At 36.0% G+C, this 22053-nt stretch overlaps 1 protein-coding gene across 1 annotated transcript in view; it reads right to left on the bottom strand.

Annotated features, from left to right (window-relative positions):
- The window catches only part of LOC126284101 (xanthine dehydrogenase-like), a 301701-nt gene that overhangs the window by 121542 nt on the left and 158106 nt on the right, over positions 1 to 22053 (bottom strand). The window contains exon 12 of the mRNA XM_049982754.1: positions 18089 to 18254. Within this exon, the coding sequence (XP_049838711.1) occupies positions 18089 to 18254 (166 nt within the window). The remainder of the gene's footprint in view (positions 1 to 18088; positions 18255 to 22053) is intronic.

The following is a 22053-nucleotide window of genomic DNA, read 5'->3' as shown; positions in this document are numbered from 1 at the left end:
ATCAGCATTGGCTTAACTGAAGCATCTCTTAACTAACTCATTCACAATAAAATTTAACTTTTAATCACAACTTATCACAAGTAATACTTAATGTTGTACAATATTTACTCTCAACAGAATACGGTCTGCTACACAGCGTGCAATTTTCATGATAATTTAAACAGAAAAGCTCAATCCAAAAATCTTCAAATGTTTACATGAAGGGTGTATACAGGAACAAACTTCTATGTAAAACATGCTTCATGGAAATGAGACAATGGAAACTCCAGATAGGAATATCAAAAATGTAGGAAAAGATGGATTGCTACTTACCGTAATCAAGACGTGTCAAGACACTCACATATAACTTCCACTCATAGCCTTTGTCAGTAAAAGACACACACACACACACACACACACACACACACACACACACACACACACACACAGAGCCGGCCGGAGTGGCCAAGCGGTTCTAGGTGCTACAGTCTGAAACCGCGTGACCACTACCGTCGCAGGTTCGAATCCTGCCTCATGCATGGATGTATTTGACATCCTTAGGTTAGTTAGGTTTAAGTAGTTCTAAGTTCTAGGGGACCGATGACCTCAGAGGTTAAGTCCCATAGTGCTCAGAGCCATTTGAACACACACACACCATTCACACACAAACACAAGCAAGTACACCTCACATACACATGACCACCAACTCCAGCATCTCGAGCCATGTGTGTGTGTGGGGGGTGAGGGGGGGGGGAGGAAAGGAGGGGTGTATCTGTGTGTGTGAATGGTGCATGTATATATGTATATGTCCTGTTCGCTCACAAAGGCTGTGGCCAAAATCTACACATCACCAGCCGATTTTCATTTAACCAAATTATTGATTCATTTCAAAAGCTTTTGAGAGGTGCAAGATGTACAAGTAACTTTTCTACTTATCTTCAGTTTCTCATTGTTTGCTGCAGTCTGACATGTCTAGGGGGTAGATTCTTGAGGCTGAAAATTTTGACTTTGTGTGTTCAAGATGACTCGATAAATTTTTTGTAAGCCTGTCGCATAATTTCTGTTTGCACTTGTTTTTTATTACATCACATCCTTCTACACAACACTGTCTTTACTATCTCCACTTCCATAAAACCAAAAATTACATTGTTATTGTCAAAATTAAAAATTCATTGAATTCCATCAGAGGTGTGCTCACTGCTCTTACATTCTGCAGTACTAACCAAACTTTCTTGATATAAGAAGAATCTTCACCAAGTTATATCATTATTTTGTAAATGAATCCATAAATAAATTTAATAAAATCATTAAATTGTGAAATTAATAATAGGAATCCCAAGTATGCCAGATATATTACAATTTCAAATGTTTCTGAAAGAAGAGTAATTTTAACTGTAGATACAGAGTTACTACATATCGATTGTAATAAATTAATTTCTTTTTATACATTTCAGCCTGGAATATAATACAGTGTATACAAAATCAAATGAAATTCATTTAGTTAAATGGCCAAGATAATGTTTACCTATACAAGATTCGAAAATATTCCTTGGATTGCCTATTTCTATTGAAGAAAGATAATGTTAGAGGTGGCAATAGTGCTGCCAGCTTTGTTCTATAGTAAAAGTTAATCATCATTTGTAACTACCTAAAGTTATTCTGAAGAAAATACTTGTATAACAATATTGTGGGTGCTTTGTATTAATGAGTACGCAGAATAAATCACAGATACTAGTGCCATGAATCTCATCACTTTACTGACATGAATTACCACTGAGTAAGAGACACAACTTCAACCACAAAGGAAGACAGTAATGATAGAGAAGAAAAAACACAATAGAATATTCAAAGAAATGAACTATACATTTTTCTTGGTAAGCATCTTGTATGTCACTATTGATCTCGGTGGTTTGTGTCACTACAAGTCTGATATTTCAGATCCACATTATGGAGAAACCCATATGAAGAATACAACATATTTTTACTACCTAACCCTTTCTGTATTACATGGTATTACTTCTCCCAAGGTATTTCTACCTCTTCTGAAATTTTGGTTTCATTGTTCCTAATTTGTATAACAATTATTTTGTGCTTTGTAACACTGATTTGTAATCGATACTTACTCAAGTACTTTCAAACTGGAGCTGATATTATATAACTGCCAGTGTGCTTTTGCCAACTAATTTCAAGACTTTGGAGATGTAAGAAATAGTGCTATTGGTCCTGCAGCATGGCAAAATTTATCTTTGTTTGGTGGGATTGTCCTTTTCTAGCTATGCCAACTTCCCTGACATTAATCCTGCAAAAGTATAACTCTCAGTTTCCCTGATACTTTATGTACTATTTCCAGAACAGCTATAGTTTTGCCTCTACTTGTTACTGTATGCTGAAATTCATGACTATCACAATTTCAAAGACACATCACAGTGAGCTAAAGAGAGAGTGTCATCTATAAATTGTGTAACAAGACAAAGTATTCCTTAACAATATGCATCATCTATTACAAAAGTACCAATAATTTAAAAAATACAAAACATTTGTATTCACTTGATTAAAGTAAATTTGATAAAGTTACAACCTCATAACAGAATGATTTGCCAGTTCTTAGTGACATAATTATTTCTCATCACTTCTTAAAAGTGATACTTCTGCAGTCTGTGTCTGTCAATGCTGTATACAGCACATCACAGAGCAAACATAATACTGTACTTTGGTATTAGGGTGTCTGTTGGCAGTTGTACTAAACAAACCAGTATCAGCAATCCCCTTATATAGTAACACATTGGAAAATGACATCATGACTCACCTTGGTGCCTCCTTCATGAAACACAAACATCATTGGGTAGAATTACACCAAAAAAGAACTACTCAAGACAATAACAGTTATACCATGAATATATTAGCTAATGGACAAGAAGATTGCATCCTGCGACATCTGACAGGTGTTTTCATCTTAGTAAACATTATAACTTTGCCACAATACACTACTCATATGGGACCTAAGTCTAATTCTATGTAAGAGAATATAATGTTGTCTACCACTTTCTTTGGGATAATATCATAGGGAATAACAAGTGTTTCACTAATTCATAAAAGAAGCCAAAAAATGGCAAATGATCACCACATAATAATAGCCAGGGACAAAATGAAAGCAATATGGAAGATAGTCAAACAGCCAGTTGGAAATGAGCACTGCAAAATGTAAACCTCCTACTAGTCCAAGACGGCTAACAAATTACAAATTCAGAAGAAGTAGCCAGTGGACAAATTACAAACCCCGATGATGTAGCGAGTGCCTTTAATTCATATTTTTCAAATATTAGTGAATAATTACTCTGTAGTATAAAATCTTTTAATATAAATTCTATCAGATCACCAGTAAATCTCTATGAGACTCTGAATACCCATTTCTTCCCCCAACTAAACTTGAAGAAATTATACTAGTGATTAGTAAGTTAAGAGCAACATATGTAACAGGTATGTATGAGATTCCAGATCATGTTATTAAAAATGCAGGTGACTTCATCAAAGTTCCATTAGGCCATCGTTTCAATAGTTCATTCACAGAGGGAATCTCTCCTTTTTGTTTAAAGATAGTGAAACTCAAGCCCCTGTTCAAGAGGGGTAAGAAAGAAGACATAGTAAATTACAGACCTACTGCTTTGCTGCCTGTATTTTGAAATACACTAGAAAATTTTTTTGTAAGTGTTTACTAGATTTTCTAGAAAAGTCCAACATATTATAAACAGTCAAAATGGTTTCCAAAAAGGTTGATCAACAGAAACAGTAATATTTGAATTCCTGAATGAACTGCTCTAAAACCTTGTTAGTGGAGAAAAAGGCACTGGCATATGCCTTGATCTGTCTAAGGCCATACATGCCACAGATAATATCCTATTGCTCCAGAAACTTGGTAGTATTGGTATGAGATTTACAGCTAACAACTGGAATAGATCATATCTTACTGGTCACATGCAAACAGTAGAAATAATTTCAAGATGCTAATAAATGACACTATTCTGACTAAAAAAAGAGTATGGCATACTTTAAGGCTCAGTACTGGGTCCCACCCTATTTTTGATATATGTAAACAACCTACCACTAGCTGAACACTGTCATGCACTATCCAGTTTTCAGATGACAAAAGTATTTTAGTAAGTGAGAAGTCACCAGAAATGTTACAGGAAACACTGAGACACTAACTAGTGTTGTGAACTGGTTCAGCCAAACCAAATTAATAATAAAGAAAAGTAAAACAGTAGCTCTAAACTTCTGTAATGTAAAGAGAAACAGTGATGAAGATATAAAAATGTTGATATCAGACATAAATACAGCAGGAGTAGTGAATACAACATTTTTGGGGATCTGGTTTCAAGATAATCTTAGATGGGATACTCACAGTGACAGCACATTTAAGCAGCTATATAAATTAATGATGTAATTAATATATAAATAGAATCTTTGTTTTTAATATATTTTTTCCCAACTATATAAATTGTGCTATTTAATGAGAGTGCTTGAAAACTGTTGTCATAAGGACCTTCTTTTGACTGTTTACTATGCTAATATACCCTGTACTCTGATGTATGGGATCACTTTTTGGCACTGCTCACCATCATGTCTAAAACTCTTCAGGAAGCAAAACAGGGTCGCGAGAATCATGGCTGGAATAAAAGAGAACAAACCCTGCAGACCACTTATTAAAAGGATGCAAATTCTTCCTCTTCCATGTATTTACATCTTTAAAAGTGTGATGTTTATTAAGAAATACACATTAACAAATCCTAATGTCTTTCTCAAAAAAATTTGCATCAACAAACAAAAGACAGGAAACTGACTTTCATATGCTCAAAATAAAAATTGGTTTGTGCCAGAATGGAACACTATGGTCCAAAAGAAATAATAGTAATCAACAATTTGAAAAAATTTAAACCAGTATTAAAATTTAATTTTATCCATATTTTGCAGCTTCAAATGTGCCTGTACTCAATACATTTGAGATGTGAATTAAAAAACACATGCAGTCACAACTTCTCGTGTTTTATTCAGTACACAATACATTTTGGACACTATGGATTATCAGGTGATGAAATAAAACAAGAAAACTTGTCACTGAAGACATCTTTTTTTTAAATTCATACCTCAAATGTACATATATTAATGCTTTCCTCCTATAGATTGGAAGAGTTCTCTCAGAATCTTTGAGAGCCTAAGAAAGTTAATGCACAAGCCACATTCTTTACCATTTGCAAAAAAAAATTCTGCAAATATGACTATCTACTTGTAGTCTATAAAGAGCGTAATCATTATTATTAGTTTCTTCATATTTTCATTTGTCATTTTCTACCTAAAGTGATTAAATTGTGACTCAGAACTGAAAAAATGTTGTAATGGAAGTAAACATGAAGATATATTTGCACTGATCTGTTCAATATCTGATGTGTTGCATGGTGCATATAAGATTTACTGGGCCAAAAAGATACATACATATATGCATAATAGCTGTTGAAATATGTAGAAGTCAAAGTAAAATACTTTAAAAAAGAAACTTCTCTTCATTGTCCTGCTGCAGTTGATTCTTCCTGTAAATTTCTTAAGTGGTGATGGGCCAGAGAACACCATGGTCCTCCAATAACCAATAGTGTAAAAGTTCTAACAGTGATTCACATGTACACATATTTAGGGCTCTGAATGTTGTTTATTTCTTGACTTGATGCTATGTAACACAATGCACACATTGCACTGCCCCCCTCACATGATTTCTTGTGTTTTATATAAATTCATGACAACATAACACTGTTACATATAGTAATTTCATTAATTACAACCACAGAAGTTGTTAAACTTACAGAAAATGTTATCATTTGGTTATTACAATTGAAATATGTGAAATAACTCAAGCAAACAATGTAGATTACATTTTTGTAAACTGCATCAAAACTGCATTATCCCAAGCATTCCTACTATGTTTCCTTCTTCAAATACAAGTATATTAGATTTTAGTGTAGATGGAATTTCAATATATGATCCAGTAGCCTAAATAAACTCTTCTTCTTCTCCTCTGCAATCACAGGCCCTGTAGACCATGCGCTGCATCAACTATCTGCTTCCACCACCTTCTATCTCACGCAGTATCTCTCCACTCTGTGGAAATACCTAATGCTGCGATGTCCTTCTCTATGTCATCTTTTCACCTTCTACGAGGTCAGCCCAATGGGCTTGTTGCCTGGAGAATTCCTTCAAATGCTTTTTTGGTGATTCTGTTGTTTTCCATCATAGCCAGATGTCCAGCCCATTGCAGTCTCCTACTACTTAATTTCTGGATGATAGTGGGTTGTTTCATTAGCTGATAAATTTCATTGTTCTTTTGAATTCTCCATATGCCATTCTCCAACACAGGTCCCGAAACTCTTCTCGTTACTTTTCTTTCAAAAACATTTAGTTTTTCTCTTTCATTTTTTGTAAGCGTCCAGATTTCTGAACCATACAGTGCTATGGCGTAGATGATAGTGTTGTATATCTCCTTCTTTGTAGTGATTGTCAAAGCTTTACTTTTGAGTGGGTTACTTAGTGAATACAGACATCTTGACCCTGAGGCTATTCTTTCATTTATATCCATTGTTATGATATTTTTACTGTTGAAATGTGATACAAGGTATTAAACTGAAGAAATTTTCTGAATTCAGAATGTTGGTCAATTTCAAAGTAAGGATTTGGGCTTATGACTCTACCTATTTCCATATGTTCTGTTTTCTCTTGGTTAATCAAAAGCCCCATTTTGCTGATACTGTGCCTGAGAGATCTGTACATGTCTTTCAGCTTCCTTCAGTTTCACTCAGCAACACTATACCATCTGCATAAGCCAGGAGCTTTACTTCACTGTGTTTGAATCGAAGACCATTGCATAGATGTAAATTACTCTCTCGCACCACTTTCTCTTATGAAATGTTGAAGAGGACACGTGAAAGAGTGTCTCCTTGTCATGAGCCTGTTTTAATTGAAAAGGTGGTGGATATGGATCCTCTGAACTTCACTGCTGCCTGGGAGCCATCCATCCACAGTGGTATCATCCTAATGATTTTACTTGGCATACTAAATTCTCATAATGTGTTGTAGAGGCTGCTTCTGTGGATGCTGTCATAGGCTCGCTGGAAGTCAATGGAGAGACAGTGGATGTTTTTGTTGAATTCCTAGTATGGCTCAAAGACCTGTCACATGGTAAACAAATTATCAGTCGTGGAACAGTTCGTTCGAGATCCAGCCTGGTAATCTTGAATGATATTTTCTGCATAAGGCTTAAGTTTTTCCAGAATGATTATTTACAGGATTTTGTATGTTATGTGCAGCAAACTAATTCCTCTGCAATTTACACATTCTATTCTGTTTCTTTTCTTGTGTGTGGGACAAATTATTGCTGTTTTCCAATCTTCCGGCAGTGTTTCAGTTTTCCATAACATTCTGATAAGGTTATTAATTTCTTTGTCTAGTTTTCTTCTGTCTTCTTTTAACATCTCTGCTGATATCTGGTCCTCACCTGCTGCCTTGTTGTTTTCCACTTTTGAGTGGTGTGCATCACTTCCTGTTCTGTGATTCTACATTCATCACTACTAATGCTGTCACTCTCAGACATTTGGTAATTGAAGGTTATCTGCAGAACAGTGGAACTTAACATTTCTGAGAAATACTCTTACCAACTTTCGAGGATATCTTCCAGCTATGTTAGCATATTTTGATTTTTATCTTTTATGAATAGGTTTTCACTTTAATAACCTCTCTTACTTTTCTTTGCATACTAAAACAGATTTTTTGAGTTTCCATTACTGTTTTCCACTTCTATAGATTCTAGGACTCCAGTTAGATACTTCCTTTTCTCTGTTTGTAGAACTCTTGCTGTTTCTCTTCTAACCACCTTGGAGGTCTCTCTCCTGTCCTCATTCTCCTAATTATGCAACCAGAGCATCGTAGCTTCTTTCCTCTTTTCCACTGCTCTTTGACACTTTTTGCTGAACCATTTCAGTTTTTTTCCTGCCCATTGTTTTTTCTGCTGCATCTGTTACTACAGTCTTTATTCTTCCCCAAGCCTTCAAGACACTATTTCCCTCCTCAGCTTCTTGCAATGCTGTAAATCGGTTATTTATTTCAATCACATATGTTTCATTAACAGATAGTTCCTTCTGTTGTTAATGTCTAAATTAGGTTTTGGTGTGGCTTATGGTTGTTGATTCCAAATCATCTTGATTTTCATCTTCACTACCACTAGGAAATTATGTGAGCCAGTTTCAGCTCCTATGTACATTCCGACATCTCTTATAAATGAAGTGCAACATTGATCTGTCATAACAAGGTCAATCTGATTTACTGTTTTGCCATCTGGAGAGCACCATGTATCTTTGTCTATTTCTATATGAGGGAATATCATTGATCAAATTCTCATATTCTTTGACAGTGCAAAATTGATCATTTTTAATCCGTTTTCGTTTTCAGTTAAGTGCTTGTTATGTTTTCCTATTGTGGGTATGAACATATCCTCTTTACTATTTTTCCATTACAGGCACCTAGGATAATTCTCATATTTCTTGTTGGAATACTTTGGACTATTCTCTCTAATTCTTCATCGTACTCATCCTTCTCATCCTCAATTGAATCTTCAGCCAGTGCATGGAAATTTATGAATTTTATATTGTACCACTGGTGTTTGACTGTTATATAAGACTTTCTTTTGTTAATGGGATGAAATTCCTTAACCTGATTAACAATTCTGTTCTTAACAGCAAAATCAGTACCAAATTCATGACATTTCTCATCGCCCCCATAAAATAATGACCCAATTATCCTCCATGGGTATTACTTCTCCAAGCCATTTAACTTCCTGTAGAGCTACAATGTCTGTCTTGTATGTTTTTAATTCAAATATAAAAGTTGCTTCTGCAGCTGGTTTATTAAGACTATGAATGTTCCATGTCCCAAATGTGAAGCAGTGTTTCTTGTTTCCATAGCCTATGCCAGTTTACTTTAAATCCATTATCTGAGCCAAATCATTGATGTGAGCCAGTAGGTATTGGATCCTCTGGCCGCATTACGAGCACTATGCGGGTTAAGCTTGCTGATGGGGCTGCCATCTCACAGCTTCCAACCTCACTGAGTAATATTTTGGATTATGATTTCCTAAGCAGATTCCCTTTCCAAGGGTTTGAGCTCTGCCTGCCCCGTAGAGATTCCTTCTGCCTCTTCTAACGGTATGAAAACATTATCTTCAGGCATCCAAGCCTCTGGCTTCCTCTTCACTGGTTTTGGCCCATCCCAGGTATTTTATTTCCCTGGTGCCCACCATATCTGGTGAGCATTCCCCTATCCATTTATTTACATTCCCACTTCAGTTCCACATTGAGAATTACAGTGATTGCAAAGTAATTAAATGTTGTTACGTTAAACAACAGTGTACCAAGTTGACAGTATAGCAAACAGAGTTGTTACAGGTGTCTAACATTATGAAACAAAATATACTTGGGTTTCCTTTGTTACTGTTAATTGCAATTAAAAGAGTTGATGATACATGTTCCTACTAGTGGATGGATGTATTATTAGTGAATACTTGGAAATGTAGTTTTTGAAAACCACACTGCTGAGCTCAGAATGGAAAACTGATATAATAGTTACCCAAGTCTCGAAATTAGCTTCGAAGTTGTACGAAAAACTCTCCCCAGTCCCCCTCTCTCCACTTCAAGAAAAATATTGTACAACCATTGGTTGGACAAAACTATCCAATAAACAGATAATGAAGTATAATAGCCTACACATTCATCCATATGACAGTAATTACTGTAAATCTGTGTGAAACAGTAATACGTGTACAGAACAAAAATCTTTCAACTTTCCATTACATAATACACACTCATACTTTTTCCTGAACACTACCCATTTTCAATAGTGCTGGATCAAGGCAGACAAATCTAACATACCTAATAATTTTCGTTTTGAGGTAGCCAAGCACAACTCATATATAAAACTTTCACATGAAACATAACACATCATGATAGTACCACAGATCTCCCAACATGTGTTTTCATAATCAGTTATCAGTATGTCATCTCTCTTTGTTTAATCAGTCATCAACCATCAGTCTTGTTCCATTGTTAAAGGTGCATACATCAAGCTATAATATATTTTGCCAACATAATGATATACCTGCAGAAACATCTTTTCTTTCTGCACAGAGCATATCAATATGAGTTCTCTTCCTTCCTATGACAGAGCATTTCAAATAAAGCATCATTTTTGTCTCTCTCCAATATATAGAAAATCATCAGTAGAGCATATCTCAACTAGAATAATCTCACCGTATCACATCTCAGTCACTCAGTTAGTCTAAAGATGTATCAAATAAAAGTACTCTCATTTTATGCAGCCATGTAAGAAGTCTAATATCATGTACAAGGTAAGTAACATAAAGTAGTAGTGTTCACACCAGTTGTGCTAGTGCACATTTCAAACATAATGGTATTTATATTGTGAAAAGGAAAGTTACAGCTCAGCATATAGCAGAGATGCTCAAGTCACAAATATGCACAACAAAAACACTGTCACAAATAAAGCTTTTGGCCAGTAATGCCTTTGTCAACAGTAGATGACACACACACACACACACACACACACACACACACACACACACACCACACACACACACACACACACACACACACACACACACACACACACACAACTCCAGTCTCAGGCAACAGAGTGTGTTCCTGTCACATGTGACATACTTTCAGATATAAAAGACTGATCGAGATGAAAACCAGGGGTGAATTCAAAATGCTTATGGTAATCTAGAGAATAAAAAAGACTTTTGCTAGGCAAGAAATAGAAGTCAGGAACTATGAGTACTAAATTATTTGTCTGCTACTTCACAATAATGCTTATGTGCCATCACCTTATGTGGACAATTAGCAGGTTTCAACAGAAACATAATGTTTTTTTATGAAACAACATTCATAAGTAAAAAGAGGCAGTTTAACTGTGAGATTAATTAACAACATTTTTATAATTTTGACACAAGTGTTATCCAAAATGTGCTTGAAATTTAAATGAATTAAGAACACTGAAGAACATTCTTACCATTGTACAAATGACTTATTCACAGTTAAAAATTTGAGAAAATGTCACTTGTGACAAAATCAAGCCCTTTTTTATGTGATATGTGTCTTGTATTTGAAATTGCTTTTATTTTGCAATTATCTCTCTAATAGAAGACAAGAACATTGTTTAACCTCATATGTTTTATTAATGAGAAATTCAAATATTATAAATGTTTTGATGGGAAAACTGGTATTTCAAAATGTAATATTTCCACTTTTACAATAATATCATGACAAAAGGACCTTCCATATTGTATGTCTACTCAGAAAGTTCACAAATAGTTATATTTCTTATATAACAACTAATTTTAAATATGCTGCATAAATTCACAATGTCTCATACAAATTTTATGCCTGCAGTTATGTGAGGGGGATATCATAACAAATCAAGACCTGACAGAATTTCTCTCAATTTCAGAAACCTATGATCTCATGTATTTTTTGGCTGCATGTGACTTTATTTTTATTTGAAACTCTGCAGTCATATATGGAATCATTTTCTGGAGAAATCCACAATACAACCAAACTATGTAGAAAAATGAGTTGTTGGAATCATCCACAACAGAAAGGGATAAGATTGTTGTCAGTTTTTTTTTTTTTTTTTTTTTTTTTTTTTTTTTTTTTTTTTTTTTTTTGAAGATTAAAGATCCTTAATATTCAGTGCTTGTACATATATGAAGCAATAGTCTTCATAAAAGAGTATTTAACAACCTCCAAAGCTTATATACAAAACAGGTCTGTAGATATTCATGACACAAAAAATTGTAATAATATTCACATCTCTCAAGTCGGAACATTTGTCTACCAGAAAACTGTCCTACATAGTGATACATACACGCATCAAAAAAATGTTTTGCATTACCCTGTTTCCCAGAACTCTGGGCAATAGACATTGGCTGTGGATATTATATCACAGACACAGTCCCTTTGATTGTTCAGAGATGCCAGTAAACCCACCCAAAGACATAAGCAACCATGGATGAGCAGCGCCTATTTGATGGAGGGAACCGACACCCAATCAGTTCCAGTCATTCCACGGGGAGGGAGGAATATGGCTCATGTTGTCTGTAGTTCAACCATCCTTAGATGGTCAAAACTGAGGTTTGATCACATCCACATTGTTACTTTGTGCCGGGAAGTCCTCTCAACAAGGGAACTGTCCAGGTGTCTTGGAGTGAATGAAAATGACGTTGTTCGGACATGCAGGAGATACAAATAGACAGGAACTGTCCATGACATCCCTTGCTCAGGCTGCTCAAAAGCTACTACTATAGGGGATAATGAATAATGCTTTTTTTGCAGCCACAGAACATTGTGTTATGACTCAAACTGTGTGCAGTAGGTTGCATTATGCGCAACTACACTCCTGACATCCATGGTGAGATCCATCTTTGCAACCACGACATGATACAGTGCAGTACGGATGTGCCCAACAACATACCAAATGGACCATTCAGGATTAATATCACATTCTCTTCATCAATGAGTGTTGCATATACCTTCAACCAGACAATAATCGGAGACGTGCTTGGAGGTGACCTGGTCAGGCTGAATGTTTTAGACAAACTGTCCAGTGAGTAAAGCAATGTGGAGATTCCCTGATATGTTGGAGTGACATTATGTGGGGCTGATGTATGCTCCTGGTAGTCACTGAAGGCATTGTAATGGCTGTACTAGACGTGAATGATATCCTGCGACCTATAGTGCAACCATATTGACAGCATATTGGCCAGGTATTCATCTTCATAGACAGCAATTCACATCCCCGTCATGCACATCTTGTGAATGACTTCCTTCAGGATAAAGACATCGCTCAACTAGAGTGGAGAGCATGTTCTACAAACATTAACCCTATCGAACATGCCTGGGATTGATTGTAAAGGACAGTTCATGGGTGATGTGACCCATCAGCCACTCTGAGGGATCTACACTGAATCGTCTTGTGGATAGTATGCCATGACAAATACAGGTATGCATCAATACAAGAGGACATTCTACTGGGTATTAGAGGTGCCAGTGCATACAGCAATCTGAACCACCACCTCTGAAGGTCTCATTGTATGGTGGTAGAACATGCAATGTGTTGCTTTCATGAGCAATAAAAAGGGCAGAAATGATGTTTATGTTGACCTGTGCTCCAACTTTCTGTACATGTTCCGGAACTCTTGGAACTGAGGGAATACAAAACATTTTTTGATGTGTGTAATTGCATATTAATCTTCCATCACGTATAGAAATAATTAAAGAAAGTCTGTTCAAAAATAAAATCTAAAGCTGTTTCTTATTACACAATTTCTACTCTGTTAATGAATTTTGCAGGAAATGAAGGATAACACTTGACCTATTCCAAAGTAAAATTAATGGTCATACCAAATACTACCTCTTTCTGAGAAGCATAAAATAGCAAACATGTACAGTAAATATTATAAATGAAGCAGCAAAAACAATAAATTTTTGACAGCATATGGTAACTGGATGGATGACAATATCTGTTCACCAAGTGATAGAAAAACATAGAAATAAAAGATTTTAATTAGGCAAGCAATTGGAGCTGATGGCTCCATCTTTAGGCAGAAGAGTTGAAGGAGAAGGAAGAAGTGTGAAGGAAAAGGACTGGAGAAGCCTAAGAAATTGAGTAAATTTTGGGAAAGTTAACCATAACTACAGGTCAAGGAACACATACCAGACAGGATGAGGAGGAAAGGCTGATTCAGCTTGCCTAATTATAAACTTTAATGTGTGTGTTCTACCGCCACCTGGTGAATAGATTTTTATCAGTCAAAATATCAAACTTCATAAATGTGATCATACGTATGTACTGTCTAATCATATTGCCAATAGTAATCATTTGTGGGATATCAGCTACATATGTAGTAAATGTTATATAGATTTACTGTGAAATCATAGTTAGTTTCCATATTGTCCTTATGTGAAAAATTTGTAATGGTTATCTTCTCTGCATTACATTTTGACTTGTCCTATATCCACACAACATGTCAAAGGACAAGATAAAAACAAATACATTTAACTCATGATTTTGATCATTTATAAAGTTTTATAGCATTTGGACGAAACTCTTGACACATTTATATATCAGGAGTTACAAATGCTATGACACACTATATCATGAAAATTAGTTTTCTAATGAACAATAGTAAAAGTTCTGTATTACTTGTGATTCTATGTGAAAACCAATGATATTTGTGACTCTGTGGTAATTAATACTGACTTGAGATAAAACATCAAAAACTGGACACAAGTTATAACACTTCAGCCATGTCATTTCCACAACCGAGAACCTAATGATTCATATTAAGATTAAACAGTTGCCACCCTTGAATGCTGACAACATTTGCAAGTTAAGTGAATAATTAATAATTTGTGTGAAGATTCCTTTCTTGACATTTGTCTATGTACATTGCATATGAAAACATTTACATAAAATCATTTACACTCAAAATCAATGTTATTTAAAATTAAAATTTTCAGTGTTGAAAATAAGGGATGATCTATTAAGGGAGGATCTTTACAGCTAAAGATTTTTGTGATGAAACATATCTTGGAGCAATAGATATAGGAAAAACAGTAAATAATTAGGTGTTGAAAATATGTTCAGTGTTGAGATGTTGCTGGCTACTATTTCACATCAACTGTATTTTTTGAAACAGGTCTGCCTACTTAAATAGAGTGTGAGGTGTAATCATAGTTGAAGAAAACTGTTTGAATAAATTTTTCTAAATTTCAAAAAAAAAAATGACATGCTACACCTAACATTAAATTTCGAAAATTGTCAGGGTAAAACATCTATCAGAACGGAGTGCAGAAGGTCAAAAAAAAACAGTCAAAAGCTGAGAAATTTAGGAGATTGCTCAAAGAAATTAATTGAATGCATGTTTACAGCATCCAAGACACAAATGGAAAATACAAAACATTCTTTAATAAAGTTAGCACCTTATTTGAAAATTGATTTCCCCTGAAGGTAACTCAAAGTAAGCAGAAGTCTAATAAGAAATCATAGATCACACAAGGGATAAAGATATCACATGAGACTAAAAGAAAACACTGTCTGATACATAGGGACACCTTTGATACTAGCATTATACTTCATTACAAAAGTACTGCAAAATATTTAAGAAGGTTATCCAGAAATCTAAACACCTGCATTATGAGAAGATAAATACACCCAGAAATAAAATAAAAACAATATGAGATATAGTTAAGTCAGAGACAGGTAGAGCCAGAAATGAAGAGGAACATACAGCTCTAAAAATAAATGTAACCCTGGTAACAAATGCATGTTGTGTTGCAAATCATTTAAACAAGTATTTTGTCTCTGTTGCTAATAGCATGGGGTTGTCAGGTTCAGTAAATAATGCAATGGAATATCTAAGAGCAGTGTACACAAGCAATCTCAGTAAAATGGAATTGACATTTACTTCACCCAAAGAAATAGAATCCACCATAAAGTCCTTGAAATCAAAGCATTCTAGTAGTTATGATAACATATCAACAAAGTTAATAAAAGAGTGTTCATGTAAGCTTAGTCATATCTTAAGTTATTTGTATAATCAGTCACTTGTCACAGGAACAGTCCTGGGCTGGCTTAAATAAGCTGAAGTTATACCTCTCCACAAGAAAGGGGACAAAGAAATGCCATCAAATTACCGACCAATCTCACATTTTGCCAGCTTTTTCAAAAATCTTTGAAAATTTTATGTTCAAGCACCTACTTAAGCACCTTAGGGGAAACAACATACTGCCAAAGTCACAGTTTGGGTTGCTTAAGGTTCCTGATATTGAGAAAGCTATTTACACTTACAGCAAAAATGTCCTTAATTCATTGGACAACAAATTAGAGGCAACTGGCATATTCTGTAACCTGTCAAAGGTGTTTGACTGTGTGAATCACAGCATCTTTTAAGTAAATTAAAATATTATGGCATCACTGATAGTGCTGCCAAGTGGTTTAAGTCATATCTTACTAATAAAAAACAAAGGGTGTCAATATGTAAACACTTCAAGAGTAGGCAATCAGACATCATCTGACTGGGAAGAAATTACATATCGTGTTCCCCAAGGTTCCATACTAGGTCCACTACTGTTTTTTGTGTATATTAATGACCTGTCATCTGTTACATTACCAGATGCCAAGTTTGTCTTATTTGCAGATGATACGAACATTGCAATAAATAGTAAATCAAATATAAATTTAGAAAGGGCAGCTAATCAAACTTTTATTGAAGTTAATAAGTGGTTCATAGTCAATTCACTGTCATTAAACTTTGACAAAACCCACTATATGCAGTTCAGAACTTCCAAGAGATTTCCTTCTTATGTGTGCATAAAATATGATGCATGGAAATAGGAGAAAATGAGAGTGTAAAATTCTTGGGATTACAACTTGATAATAAATTCAGTTAGGAGCAACATACTAACGAACTGCTAAAGTGCCTAAACACGTCTGTGTTTGCAATTTGAATGATATCAGACATATGAGCTATAAAAAAACTGGCATATTATGCTTATTTTCACTCCATTATGTCATATGGTATCATATTTGGGGTAACTCCACAAACAAAGAAAAAATTTTTAGAGTACAGAAGTGTACAAAAAGAGTAATGACTAGTGTAAATCCACGAACATCATGTCAAAACCTATTCAAAGAATTGGGCATATTAAGCACAACTTCTAAGTATATTTATTCATTGGTGAAGTTTGTTGAAAATAATACATTTCTTTTTCCAACATTGCTTAGTACACAGTATCAATACTAGGAATAAGAACAATGTATGTAAAGATTTAAAATCACATACTCTTGTCCAGAACGGTGTCCAGTATTCAGCAATGTATATTTTCAATAAGTTACCAGCAATCATTAAGAGTTTAGTTTCAGACAAGGCACAATTTAAAAATAATTTAAAAGAATTTTTGGTGGGCAACTCCTTCTATTCCATCCATGAGTTTCTCAACAAGTGCAGTAGACCATTTTAATGAAAAATTATTATACTTTAATTTTTGACAATACTTGGTTGTAACCACCAAGTAGCTACCTACTGTGTGAATGATGGATGTAAGTCTTAAGTCTGTAAATAGTGTAAGTTTAATTTTAAATCTTCTACATAATCTGACTGTTCTTAACTGAGGATCACTGAAATGAATAATTTACTTTAATTTTTCACAATACTTGGTTGTAATAGCCAAGAAACTAGCAAATGTCTGATGATGGATTTAGTGAAAGCAGATGTAAGTATTAAACATGTAAATATTAGAAGTTTAAATTTAATTCATGTACATAATTTTACTGTTTGTTGACTGATGATCATTAAAATTAATGAAACTCATGTTTTTCTAATTAGATTTTTGTAATATGTTTATCTGACATGTTCCACACCCAGAAGTATTCCCTCTTTTATGGGTCTATCGAATGAATAATAAATCTAATCTCTTATCTAATCTAATCTACTCTATGCTAAAATGTATCATAATGGAAACTGATTTCTGAACTTATGCTGACATATTAGACAAAGAAAATAAAAGGAATGGTGAATAAAGAGAAAATAGAAGTGTTCAGATTTTAGGAGTGACTTGATTGTACTGCCTAGACAATTATTGTTTTCAACAAGCCATGTTTTCAATGAGCTACATTTTGTATGAAGATCCATGAGAACCATATAGGTACAATAAATTTTAAGTATAATTTTGAACTTCCTTCTTATTTACATGCTTGTGCAGTCTTAAGAGAGATTATTCCAGAAAAGTGCACATAATTGGTTTATTGTTTAAAAGTTCAAGAGAGAATGTTCTCAGTAGCAGAAGCCTTTCCTTATACGAGATTTGTCAACTGTAACAAGTAATACAGCCACTGAAAATTTCAGTGTTCTTCCTTTTCTTTCCCTACATTATCACTATGTTGATAGCATGTATTTTCATACAAGGTCTAGAACACTTTAAATTACTAGTTGGCCACTTACCAGAACACTGGAAAAGAGCTTCAAGTTTTGATACTGGTTCTCCTAGTGGCCACAATTCCTCCTTTGTATCATATTCATGTTTTCCTGAAGAAAGTGGCCTCTTCAAGATTTCACCCCCACTTCTCAGGTTTGGTTTCACATTCTCAGGAGATATGCTCAGGACAAACTGGATTGATTAAAACACACAGTGTTTAGTAAATTCACAACTACTCACATAAAAACATAAGTGAAAAACTATATCCTAAGGACAATTGCACCTGAAAGAGTAGCACAGAGGCAAAAATAGATACAACCACGTAACTTCACTTTACATTAGAAGAAATTAATTACCTGATATTAAACTCAAGTTAAGAAGATACAAGAATGCATATACTGAAAGAAGAGATGTGGGAGTCATAAAGAAAAAGGTTTATCACAGTTTTCAGTGATTTCCAATGTCTCTATACATTTATAGGGATAGTATATATTCACAACCACTAAAAACTGTATAGCAAATAGTCTTTGACAGTGTTTGTTGGTAATGAGGATCACCATGTGGCTAAACATGCTTTGGTGCACGGCCAGCACATCTTGGCACAGTGTTACACTGTCTGGGTTATCTGGATACTTTCCACCAACACCAACCTATCCGAACTCCAGAGATGGGAACTTGCCCCTCAATGTATCCTCTCTTCTCGATATCCGCCAGGCCTCAACCTCCACTAATTTCAAGTTGCCGCCACTCATATCTCACCTGTCTTTCAACAACTTCTTTGCTTCTGTACTTCCGCCTCGACTGACATCTCTGCCCGAACTCTTTGCCTTTACAAATGTCTGCTTGTGTCTGTGTATGTGTGGATGGATATGTGTGTGTGTGTGCGAGTGTACACCTGTCCTTTTTTTCCCTCTAAGGGAAGTCTTTCCACTCCCGGGATTGGAATGACTCCTTACCCTCTCCCTTAAAACCCACATCCTTTCGTCTTTCCCTCTCCTTCCTGAAGAAGCAACCATCGGTTGCGAAAGCTAGTAATTCTGTGTGTGTGTTTGTGTGTTTTGTTCATGTGCCTGTCTGCTGGCGCTTTCCCGCTTGGTAAGTCTTGGAATCTTTGTTTTTAATATAGAGAAGGTAGTCACAATGAGTCAAAGATTAATAATGGAAAGTACTGAATAAAATGTTCTAGGGTTTTCAACCACCTCAATTGCTTAAAACTACATGAGCTTTTGGCCAAGCACTCCTTGGACATTGTCAAGTGGTATGACTGCCAGTGGGCAGCTGTGGACCTACCGAGACTTCCTCTGTTGAAGAGCCAAATGACTGACTGCAACCTGCCATCCTTTTCTTGCTGGGTGGGCATCTAAATACTGTCTCTAAGGCTGAAGGTGAACCACCTTTCTAGCTGTATGCTGTGGGTGCTGAGGTAGCCCTGTGCTCCCACCTTTGTGGCAACCATGATCCAAAAGATACTGCTTGTACAGTCTTAAGTGTACATCTGTCTTCAAGAGCATGGACGCCCATCATATTCACAGAGGTAAATACTCAGGCCACCTTGTTGTCCCCTGCTACCACATCTAGTCTGCCTTGCTGACAGGCAGTCCGTCTGACATGCGAAAAGCTATGTGAGCTGGCAGAGTGTAGTGTCTAGCATTCCTCGCCAATGCCTGAGCAAGCAACCTAGCCAATTTTCTGAGTGCCAGAGATGACAATATTCATTGTTGTCACAATGTTAATAAGATGATATTACAGACACTGCTGCTTCACTGACACCTTTGGGCATAAGGCTGAAGCCCTCAACAGCTCAGCATATGACACTTATAATGTCATTGTTTCACCTGTCCAACCGTGACACCCACTGACCTCCTGACTTAAGGATGGTCTTTACAGCTGATGTACAAAAGTGTCATGACACCCACCACTGCCTCAGCTGGCATCCAGAATTGATCTTCATGGCATCTGACATCATCTCAACTAGTTGTCACATCAACATCACTGCAATCAGCTTCACTTGCCTGGTAACCTGCACATTAGAATGAAGCATGGTGAATGAGAACTATTTTTATATCATGTAGGTGATCTTTTTGATTCATTGCATAATTTTCTGGCTATTGTAGATCACAGCGACACTCATTTCAGTCTGAAAATAACTCTGGTATAGCATTTTGAACATATTGACCTGTGCAAGATCAGACACAATTATGATAAATTATACATGACACACGTGAGGTGTCTTTCTGGACATGAGTTGCCATGCCTCAGGGCTATACAAGAGAACTTGCTGATTTTGGGATCATCTGCAATGAGACTGTAACAAATGTTGGACTATTATACATTTTCAGAATTAGAGTAACTCTTTTTGTATTGTAAATAAAATAGAAGGAAACTTCCACATGGGAAAAATATATTAAAAACAAAGATTCCCAGACTTACCAAGTGGGAAAGCACCGGTAGACAGGCACAATTATATAACACACAAACACACACACAAAATTTCTAGCTTTCGCAATGAATGGTTGCTTCTTCAGGGAAGAGGGAAGGAGAGGGAAAGACGAAAGGATGTGGGTTTTAGGGGAGAGGGTAAGGAGTCATTCCAATCCCGGGAGCAGAAAGACTTACCGTAGGGGGAAAAAAGGACATGTGTACACTCACACACACACACACACACACACATATCTATCCGCACATACACAGACGCAAGCAGACTATGGAATATTAAATAAATAAATCAATAAATAAATAAAGAGAAGTGGACTATAAACAGAACAAGGTAATAGGAGGAAAATGAAACTAGTACAGTCAGTGTCGAAAATATTTATTTATGTATATATAAACCACTGAAGAAGAGAAATTGTTTAGATGACAGATGTAAGTGATATCTAACAAAAGGGACAATACAATGAAGGATGTGGACCATATAGGTGATCTAAATGATTAATGAAAAATCTCATATAAATATGTGAAACAAATACTAACAAAGAGATAGAGGGGCTGGCCAGTACTTACCTCAGCTCAGTACAGCTGATAGATACATAAAACACAACAGAAAATATACGTTCCTCTTCATGGGCCGCATGGAGGAGGCTTTCCTGAAGACCCAAAGTTGCTTCCCCTGGCCTGGTGTAGGTTTATAGATGACATCTTTGTGGTCTAAACTCATGGTGAAGAAACACTCCTTAATTTCCTCCATAAACTCAACTCATTTTCGAATCTGAATTTCACCTGGTCCTTCTCCAAAACCCAAGTCACCTTCCTGGATGTTGACCTTCATCTTGTTGAAGCTCACATCCACACCTCTGTCCACATCAAACCCACAAACCAACAAGAGTACCTTCACTTTGGCAGCTGCCATCCATTCCACATCAAACACTCCCTTCCCTACAGCCTAGGTACTCGTGGCAAACGTATCTGCTCCAGTGACGAATCCCTCAACAATTACACCAATAACCTGACCAGTGCTTTCCTCTCCCACAACTATCCTGCACACCTTGTCCCCAAACAGATCTCCCAAGCAATACATTCCTCCCCTTCCAACAACAATGTTCCTACCCCAAGATCACACAGAAGCATCCCCTGTGTCACCCAATATTATCCTGGCCTCGAATACATCAACAAATTACTCTGCAGGGATATGACTTTCTCAAGTCAACCCCTGAAATGAGATCATCCCTTGACAAAATTCTCCCCACACCACCCAGAGTTGCCTTTCATCGGCCCCCTAACCTCTGTAATATCCTTGTCAAACCCTATAATATTCCCAGACTACCTTCTCTATCCAGCAGTCCCTACCCCTGTAACTGGCCCCGCTGCAAAGCCTGCTCCATGCATCCCCCCACAACCACCTACTCCAGCCCCGCTACTGGTAAAACATACACAATTCAAGGCAGGGCCACATGTGAAACAACACAAGTCATTTATCAGCTGACATGCCTGCACTGCACAGCCTTTTACATCGGTATGACAACAACTAAACTGGCTGAGCGCATGAACGGAC

Source organism: Schistocerca gregaria, chromosome 8 (assembly GCF_023897955.1).
Source record: "Schistocerca gregaria isolate iqSchGreg1 chromosome 8, iqSchGreg1.2, whole genome shotgun sequence".
Classification (NCBI taxonomy): Eukaryota; Metazoa; Arthropoda; class Insecta; order Orthoptera; family Acrididae; genus Schistocerca; species Schistocerca gregaria.
This window is presented reverse-complemented; position numbering and strand designations above follow the sequence as displayed.